Source organism: Dermacentor albipictus, chromosome 7 (genome assembly GCF_038994185.2).
Source record: "Dermacentor albipictus isolate Rhodes 1998 colony chromosome 7, USDA_Dalb.pri_finalv2, whole genome shotgun sequence".
NCBI lineage: Eukaryota > Metazoa > Arthropoda > Arachnida > Ixodida > Ixodidae > Dermacentor > Dermacentor albipictus.
The window spans coordinates 22,095,505-22,104,694 of NC_091827.1; the positions used below are offsets into that span (position 1 = coordinate 22,095,505).

The 9,190-nt window shown below is 44.3% G+C and overlaps 1 protein-coding gene and 1 pseudogene across 1 annotated transcript; both read right to left on the minus strand.

The window, feature by feature from the left end:
* LOC135897540 (HEAT repeat-containing protein 5B-like) overlaps positions 1–9,190 on the minus strand; it is a 389,157-nt pseudogene that overhangs the window by 175,296 nt on the left and 204,671 nt on the right.
* Positions 3,010–7,782, minus strand: LOC135897537 (uncharacterized). The gene has a single exon (XM_065426181.2). The coding sequence runs from the start codon at positions 7,780–7,782 to the stop codon at positions 6,532–6,534; it is 1,251 nt and encodes a 416-aa protein (XP_065282253.2). The 3' UTR covers positions 3,010–6,531.

The following is a 9,190-nucleotide window of genomic DNA, read 5'->3' on the forward strand; positions in this document are numbered from 1 at the left end:
CTACCGCGGCACTGTTTTCCCATCCACTTTCTTGGGTATTTATGTGTCCTAGTAGAACCCTGGGAGTGTTAGCCAGCGCCACCACACACAGACCTTGGCGGCGGACGTGGGACGTCCTTTTTGCCGCAGGCGTCACGAGAACGTGATCGTTTTTGGGTGAAGGCAACTGGTCAATAAACCCACATATGCTACCTGAAGGCATCAATGTAGCCGGATTCGAGACCCTCGTTATGTGATAAACGAGAAGAAAGGGGGTTAACCCAGGGTCCCGATTTTATTAGTAATATCATAAGAAGCCAACAAACATTGGCACCAAGGACAACATAGGGGAAATTAATTGTGTTTAATTAATGAAATAAAGAAACGAAGAATTAATGGAAATTAAAGTGGATGAAAAAACAACTTGCCGCAGGTGGGAACCGAACCCACAGCCTTCGCATTTCGCGTGCGAGAAATGCGAAGGCTGTGGGTTTGGTTCCCACCTGCGGCAAGTTGTTTTTTCATCAACTTTAATTTCCATTAATTCTTCGTTTCTTTATTTCATTAATTAAACACAAGTAATTTCCCCTATGTTGTCCTTGGTGTCAATGTTTGTTGGCTTCTTATGAAATAGCGTGAGGAAGACAACAACAAAAGGCCGTGTATGACGCACGCTGCGTTGACGTTCAACAAATTTTATGCGGAAGTTTTTATTAATGTTTGTCGAAGAGATTTTTCAGAAGTCAGCGCTGAGAAAAAAATTGTTCAGTGTCAGCGCACTGAGCGTCTACACCCACATAAGAAAAAGAAAGGTAAGAAAGAGAAGCGCGCGGGCATATAGAAACAAGATGATGATATGAAGGCGTTGGTTAAGATTTGTTTCACACTTTCGAACGTGAAACAACAACAACAACAGGTAGTAATATGCGCTGCTGAATTCAAGCTATAGCAGATTAGTGACTGCGGTGGCCACCACCGTCGATCTTTTGAAAGAACGTGAGCGTTGGGTAGCGTCCGTTAGAATTAGTCATTTAGGTATAGGTGGCTAACGATTGAAAGGCGCAGAGCCGAAGTCCTCCATATGGTGTTCGACAAATAAAATTGCGCTTTTATGAATGTATAGCGGTGCTCAGCTCGGATGATGATGCCAGGCGACCACGTAGTACAATTTTTCAGTTCTTCACTGGCCTTGTCATAAGCGTCTTTCTCCAGCATATAAAAAATGAAACGTTGCGCTTCGTAGAGAGCACAGACCCTAGCATCAATGCACCGAGTCGCCACAATCTTTTGAGCAAGGCCTTCGGACGTTACTACTCAGCCCTGCTCTCCAGCGTTCCCCTTAAGAAAGTTTTCAGTGTCGCGGCCAGAAGTCTTCATATGAAAACTAGAAAAGATTACCGAATAAAATTTCGGAAAGCTATTCTGATTAAACATAAAAAAGTCACAGTGACGTTTCACTTCGCGAACGCGGGTTCCACGCAAGCGTATGGACGCCACGAACATGCTTAGCGAGCACCGCTGCGTCTAAGCACAAAAGGAAAGGGTGCGAACGCGGCAATTCTCATTTGCACCACCAGGCGCCTTCACCCTGCACTATTTGTGCAGTAGTGAAATGAATTACACTGCTCATCATTCTGTCGTGCGAGTCATACATGGCGACTGCATTTTGTGTCATGGATTCTAGGCTAGTTTTCACTTGGGCTTTTCGGTGAAGTGAGCAAGTGAAATTTTCCTCTTCAACAGTCAATTTAGTGGAAAGCTACCTCCGAACCGATAAGTGCAAGACCAATTCCTCCATGCTGTTGGCAAGTCAGATTGTGCACAGAAGCTCCTTTCTTTCTTTCTTTCTTTCTTTCTTTCTTTCTTTCTTTCTTTCTTTCTTTCTTTCTTTCTTTCTTTCTTTCTTTCTTTCTTTCTTTCTTTCTTTCTTTCTTTCTTTCTTTCTTTCTTTTCTTCCTTCCTTCCTTCCTTCCTTCCTTCCTTCCTTCAAGACAATGCGCTGATTGTCTTAACGGACACGGCTAAAGGCAAACATTTGCCTGACTAGGCCGTGCCACCCACACATTTGCAGCAAAATGGCAGTGGCAGGCTTTCAGAAGAGCACACATGAAATTAAAGTAGTAGGCATCTCCCAACACTTGATCACACAATTCGCGTAAAAAGAAAGAACAAAGTTTAAATCTTACAGTTTTGTAAGCACTTGAAGCACAAAAACAAAAACTTGCACGAAATTTTTTATACTTGTAGTTGAACAATTCTGTTGGTCTTCGGATAGTAACAATGATTTTGCCGTCTTCGTAAAACTATACACTAAATTCCTAAATTCCAGAATTTAGCAGGTCTAATACGAAGAGGTAGTCGTTTACAAGGTTAGGAAGTTCAACACTAGTTTTATTTCTCCGTATTTTGCTCCGCAACACGGTTTTCCTATCAGAGTTTTTCTGAAGTTATAGCTTGGCGTTCTGCCATGGTATTTGCTTTTGAAGTAACATTTGTATTCCCAGAATTGCCGTGAAATTTCGAGGAATAATTTGTAAGTCTGAAGTTATGATGCTGTTAACGTTTTATATTTGTTATATCATGGTTTAGTGGTATCAGTACGTCGTAAGTTACCTATTGCGCGCAGTGCGTGGTTTTGGAGTGTTTGAATTGATCTTTAGTTTGTGTAGTGGTTGACCAAACCAGGAATCAATAGGTTAATCGAGAATGTATAAGCGCGTTGTAAATATTGCGCTTCACATTTATCGGTGGGAAATATCGCTACCGGTTAAGCACACCGACAACACAGCAATATTTGTAACGCGACAGCGTTAAGGAGCTCGTGTCGCAGAAAAACCGGTGTCGTCGGCGTCGATGTCGGCGTCAGCAGCATTGGCCGTGAGCGATAAATCCCAGAAGGCATTTCATAAATAAAAAAAAACATCTTGCAAGATGGGCTTTTGGGAATCGAACCAAGGTCTCCGGAGCGTGAGACGGAGACGCTACCACTCAGCCACGAGTTTTTTTTTTTCTTTCTTTCATGGTATTTATTACAGTAGCAACAACCCGATATTCACCAGTTGTGCGTAGTCAGAGAATGGAGAGCACACTGACAGTCACTCAGAGAAACGGCATCGTTCATACTGTGGGTAGAAATGTGGTTTCACTTTAGAAGGGTGGTAAGGATAGGCACCTCACCAAAATGGGGTACCAGTCCGGCTGGGTATCAAGTCCATCATAAACCTGCTTTAGGTGTAGAGTCATTTGGATGAAATTCACCCTCGTAGGTACAACCGTTTCGGCGTTTCTGTCCATCATTCGCGTTTTCCACAAACTGTGCATTCCGATGAGAAAAAACATGTCAAAAGGCGCACTATTATCAGCGGTCGGCAGCAGGTATCGCACAGTATGAGCGTTGATGTCAAAGTCTTTTTTTAAAGTCCGTTGGAGGACATCCCAAAATAGTATGGCGTCGGTGCAGCTAATAAAACAATGTTCAATCGTCTCTGGCACGTCACAAAGGCGACAGTTAACAGAAGAGACAAAGATACCCTTTTTCTGTAGCCATGTTTTAACCGGTATGGTTTCACTATGAAGTTTATAAAAGAACGTTTTGCAGCAAGGGGATACATACATTTTACGAACTCGCTTTAGAACATCGTGACCTGGCCATTGAATGTATAGTGATCGGTAAAATGGAGGCGGAAAAGGCATGCACAATAGATCTTTGTATAACGTTTTACGCGACGCAGAGTACAAGTATTCAGTCGAAAACCGAACTGTCAGGAAACGAATCGCCAAGTAAACTTCTTGCATGAATCCCCACAAGCATAAACGCGAAGAAAAATTCGAAGAAACAATTAAGTCGGGTAACGCATTAACAAGTGTGACTTGCATGAATGACCGAAGTATAGGATGCGATGTATCGCGAAAAAAGAAGAAACGAGACACTATTTGCCGCACATAAAGATGCACTAAACCCAGTCCACCTTCACTAACGGGCCTGAAAATATTGTCTCGCCTCATGGGCTCAAAAGTTGAAGACCATACGAAGGTTGCAAAGATTCGGTGAAAGCGTTGGATGTAGAGCCTGGCACAATGTATAACTTGCAATACATAGTAAATTTTTGTTGCTAAGAACTTATTCAAGGCCTCGGCTTTCCCAAAAATAGAAAGTCGGTGTGGAACGAATGTCTGGGCGTAACTTTGCAGGGCCGAAACTTGTTCTTTCCAATAGTGTGCGCTTAATTTATATGCGTCTAGCGGCACGCCGAGATACTTTGGCGGGACACCGGTCCAATTAACGCCTGCAAACTGTTCTGGTGTATAGCACCATGAGCCAAACCATAAGCCTAAGCTTTTGCGGAGTTCATTCGTGCTCCCGATACGCTGCCAAATTCCTCTATTGTTGATACTACCTTTTCAACACTCGACTTATCCGTGCAGAAGAACGCTAAATCATCTGCATAAGCTAAGACTTTTACATCATGACCCAGTATATTGAAGCCATGGATGTAACTCGACTGAATAACGCTTAAGCATAGCGGTTCCAGATAAAGGGCGAATAGTAATGGGGACATAGGGCATCCTTGTTTTACCGAAGAGCAAATGGAAACGGGTTTAGAGAGTTGGCCCTTAATAACTAAACGAGTAGTACAACACGTATAACAAAGCTTAACGCCTTTAAGCACAACGGAGCCAACATTGGCATGCTCCAGAAGTGTAAATAAATAGGAGTGACTGACACGATCAAAAGCTTTAGCAAGGTCTACCTGGAGCATTGCAAGCTGCTCAGTGGAACCGTAACAGTATTGAAGGAGTGTACGGGCGATATGTATATTGGTTTGAATGGATCGGCCCCTAATTCCACACGTCTGATGGGAACCAATGAGAATTGACATCGCAAATTGCAATCTATTCGATAAAACTTTTGCAAAAATTTTATAATCCACGTTTGACAATGTGATTGGTCGGTAGCTTTCAACAGAACGCAGTTTCTCCTTATCTGCACTTTTAGGAATTAAAACTGTGTGGGTTTTGCAAAAAGATTGCGGAAGGGCGTCTACCTCTAAACTTGTAATAAAAATGTCCAATAATATGGGGCTGATAATTGGTTTGAAAGCTTTGTAAAATTCACAGGAAAGTCCATCAGGGACGGGTGTTTTCGACAGAGGCAGCTGATCAATAGCTAGTTCAATTTCTTGGATCGTAAGGCTACCACTCATAACTGCACATTCATCATCCTGTAATGGTTTTACAAGAGATACAAAACTCTCTAAAACTTTTGCATCGTGATCATCCGGAGGGGCACTAAACAACATAGTGTAGAAAGTTTCGAACTGAGAAATTATGTCATTAGTATTTGTTAGAAGACTACCTTCGGAGTATATTTCCGGAATTACTTTAGAAACAGCGTGACGTCGCTCGTCAAGTAAAGCTTGACGTGTTGGTTGCTCAGACTGCAGAGCAAGCCTATTTCGAGATCGAACTCGCGCACCTCTGTAACGCAGTGCATCATACTTTTGCAACTCACATTTAAGATTTTCTATGTCAACAATGTAAGTGCCTGGCATTTCGCATTCCATCTGATAAAGGTTGTGTAGGCTTTTAAGAAGTATTGTTTATTCATTCTTTCTATAGAATGCTTTCAGCGATCCAATTTCTATAGCCACTGTACGAACCTCTTGTTTAAAGAGTTCCCAATCTGCAAATAACGGCAAGTCAGTAGAAAGAGAATTTTTTAGGGTCATGCGCACGCGATTTATAAATTCCTGATCATTTAGGAGCTCAGAATTAAGCTTCCAGAGTGCCCACTGTGGTCGGAAATTAGTTACAGATTTCTCACCAATCTTTGCGATAACCATGCAATGATCAGAGAACGAAACTGGGATAGTAGTGCAGGACACTTCCCGGGAGAGGAGGGATGAAGAAACATAAATCCGATCAAGGCGGGCGTAAGAGCGACCTTGAATTCGTGTATAAGAGCGAGCTCCCTGTCCCGACACTCCTATATCAATGAGCCCTGCACTTTCTATTAGGTTAGATAAAACTTCACCACTCCTGTCCCGCTGAGTGTTAATGCCGCTTCGATCGCACGGATCACATACACAATTGAAATCTCCCATTAACACAATGCAACGATCACAGTCCATTAGACTACGCACAGTATCAAAGAAGACAATTCGTTTTGCAGCGTCATTAAATGCATAGACGTTGACTAATCGCCATGGCACACCCTGCAACACAAAATCACAACATATATATCGACCTTCAGTGTCTACATGGTAACTAAGTGCTGAACAAAATAGGCTCTTTTTCAGAAACAGGAAACAGCCCGCGGATAAACCAAGAGCGTGTGAAACGCAGACATTATATTCAGACAGAAAAGGTCGCAAAGCCCTTTCTGTCTCGTCATCACTCTCAATCTTCGTCTCCTGCACGGCGACGAAGTCGAGGCGCTTCCTAGACAAAAGCCGGCGAAGCTGCGCCTGTTTCTGCAAAGACCTAAGGCCTCGCACGTTCAAAGTTGCGAAGAGAAGTTGCTGGGACAGGGCCATGGTGACTACCCACTATTTACACTTGATTCTCTATGCGGTCGGTCCTAGAGGGTAACGGCGAGGCTCCCTCCGAACTCTCACCAGGCCTCCTGGACCGTGATCGCCGGCACTCTCCTGAATGTGTCGATGTCTTGCGGCGACGTGCTTTCCTTGTGGTACTGGCCGTCTCGCTGTCCGTGCTTGACTCTGATCTGTTAGTCGCACGGCGCTTCGGAATTGACGTATCCGCGCTACTTCGGTTGTCCTCTGCCAGCATAGCGCACGTGTTGAGGTGCTTCGGTGCAGCAGATGAGTCATCAGCGGCTGTCTCATTCGTTGGCTGGGCGGCAACTGGCTGCGTGGTAGCGGGCGCTTCTTTCTCTTCGGTACTTTCCTTTTCCACGGGCAGTTCTGCGATGTCATTCTCTTTAGCATGTAGAGGGGCCTTACTGGCACAGCTGGTATCCGCGGAAGAGGGAACGTCTCCCGTTGCATCGAGAACCTCAGTAACATCCATTATGTGTTCCTGCAAGCTTTCTTCTGGAGGCCTTGTCCTGTGCCGTAACTTGTCGGCGTATGTCACAACACATTCTTCATCTGTGTGACCAAAGCGTCGGCAGGCTTCACAACGTGGGGTTCTGCAGTTCCGACGAATGTGTCCAACCTTGTTACAGCGGAGACAAAGCGGGGGCCGGCCTGGAATCAATACAAGGCTCTGCACTCCACAGACGTGTAGCAGATGTGGAACGTCGGCCACGCCGACTCCATCGGCAAGAGTCAACACCACGTCACGATTGAGGGTACGCATTTGCTCCATTTCCGATACTCTCCAGCTTTCTACTGATATGGACTTCACTTTCCCGTAAGCCTGGAGCGCATCTCGAATGTAATCGTCTTCCAAACGCTCAGGAAGCCATAAAAGCTTCATTTTTACTTCCGTGGGCTCGGGGTCAATAACGAGGCAGCGTCTACCTTTTACGGATAATTCTCCGCACGTGACTAGCTTTGATTTTGTCATTGATGATTTGCACGTCACCATCCACACGTGCGACATCTGAAATTGTCCGATGGAACTTATTTCCTTCAGGTCAATAACGTTCCGAAGGGCGTCTCTGAAATCTTGGGCTCTGTACGGTCGACCACTTAAGTCAGCATGCAGGAAAACGGAGTCCGCAACCAGCTTACCGTTAGGAAGACGGGGTAACACAACACGGTAGTCATTGCTGCTGGCTGAAGCCTGAGCAGCACCTCGGCCAGGGGCCGATAATACCTTTGGAGCGGAGAACATGAAAAAAGCGACCGTTCGGAACGCCGTCTTCTTCTTTCTCCTCTCAGCCACGAGTTCGTTCCTTCGAAACGGTACAAAATCGCCTCTAGTGAATGCGGTGTTGCCTTAGAAACCTGCCCTAGAAAGTTATACTGCGGTGTATATCGGTAATTCTGACCATGTAACTTACAGAAGTCGCAGTTTTACGAGTAGCGAAGTACGTTTCCGCTAAATTTCTTCTGCGCTCTGCGCACATGCAGAGCCATCTTGCGGCAAACACAGAAGGCCCCCTCCTCGCAATGTACGGCGCTGCCCCGACACGTGGCGCGCCACTCGCCCCATGACCGTGTCCGCCTTCATGGCGCGTCGGGGCCCGGCTATCTCTGCCGATCGCGACGTTTGGCTGACGTAGCGCGTTTGAGTAGGCGGTGCGAACAGGATGCGGTAACGATATCGCGTTCCACTCTTGAAGGCGAAGCTTAAGCGTCCTCCAATTTTTTTTCTGAGAACATCTACGTGCGGTGACCAGGACATATTTTCATGGAATATAATTCCTAAATATCAGGCTGTTGGTGCCTGTTCGATGTTGACCTGAATTTGTAGTGTTAGCTGGGGGCGGATTATTGTTCTTTCCATTTAAACACTAGATACTTAGATCTAGTTATGCTTAACTTGAGTTTATTTGCATTTCGCCACAACCTTAGTTGCTGTATACCAGATGTTAGCTTGCTTAGAAAGATTTCCTATTTCTCTTCCTGAGAAGAACTCATGCGAATTCCTGAGAATTCAACTTTTTTGCGATAGAACCTTTGTTCATTATTTCATCGATTGCTTTCCACATGAGATATGAATTTCCCATGATAGCAAAAACTTGTTCGCTTAATATTCTTGTTTAGACCGTTTAATATGAGAATTTAATTTGTTACTCTCACATTTAAAAGACCGAAAGTAATCTTCGCTTCTATTACTCGGAAAAATTTGGAAGAGCTTGTTACGACATTTTATCTTGTTATAGAGGCCACGAGATATCCGAGGCTTTCTAGCCTTTTTTGTGTTTAAACAGTAGAAAAAGTGGAAAACATCTGTTGTATAAGAACGCAGAGGTACATATAAAAACATCGTAAGCATTGTTCACTTCAGTTTCCCCAGTCAGTTCGTGCCACCGATAACCAGAGATAAATTCAACCAATTTCTTAACATTTTGTTCTGAATAAATTCTTTTTAAGCTTTCGGGGCATATATTGGATGGCTGTTTATGAAGTAGCAGACAGTATATAGGGAAGTGATCACTAAGATCGCACATCAGGACCCCTACTTTTACATATTCAGCAAAAAAAAAACTCGTCACACAGAAGTCAAGTGTTGTCTGGCTTGTAGGTGTAATGCGAGTAGGCACGTTGATGACATTTCAACACCCATATGATTCAGC

What these genes read in the sequence shown, in the direction of transcription:
- LOC135897537 (XM_065426181.2), bottom strand. Translation starts at nt 7,782, where the DNA reads ATGTTCTCCGCTCCAAAGGTATTATCGGCCCCTGGCCGAGGTGCTGCT.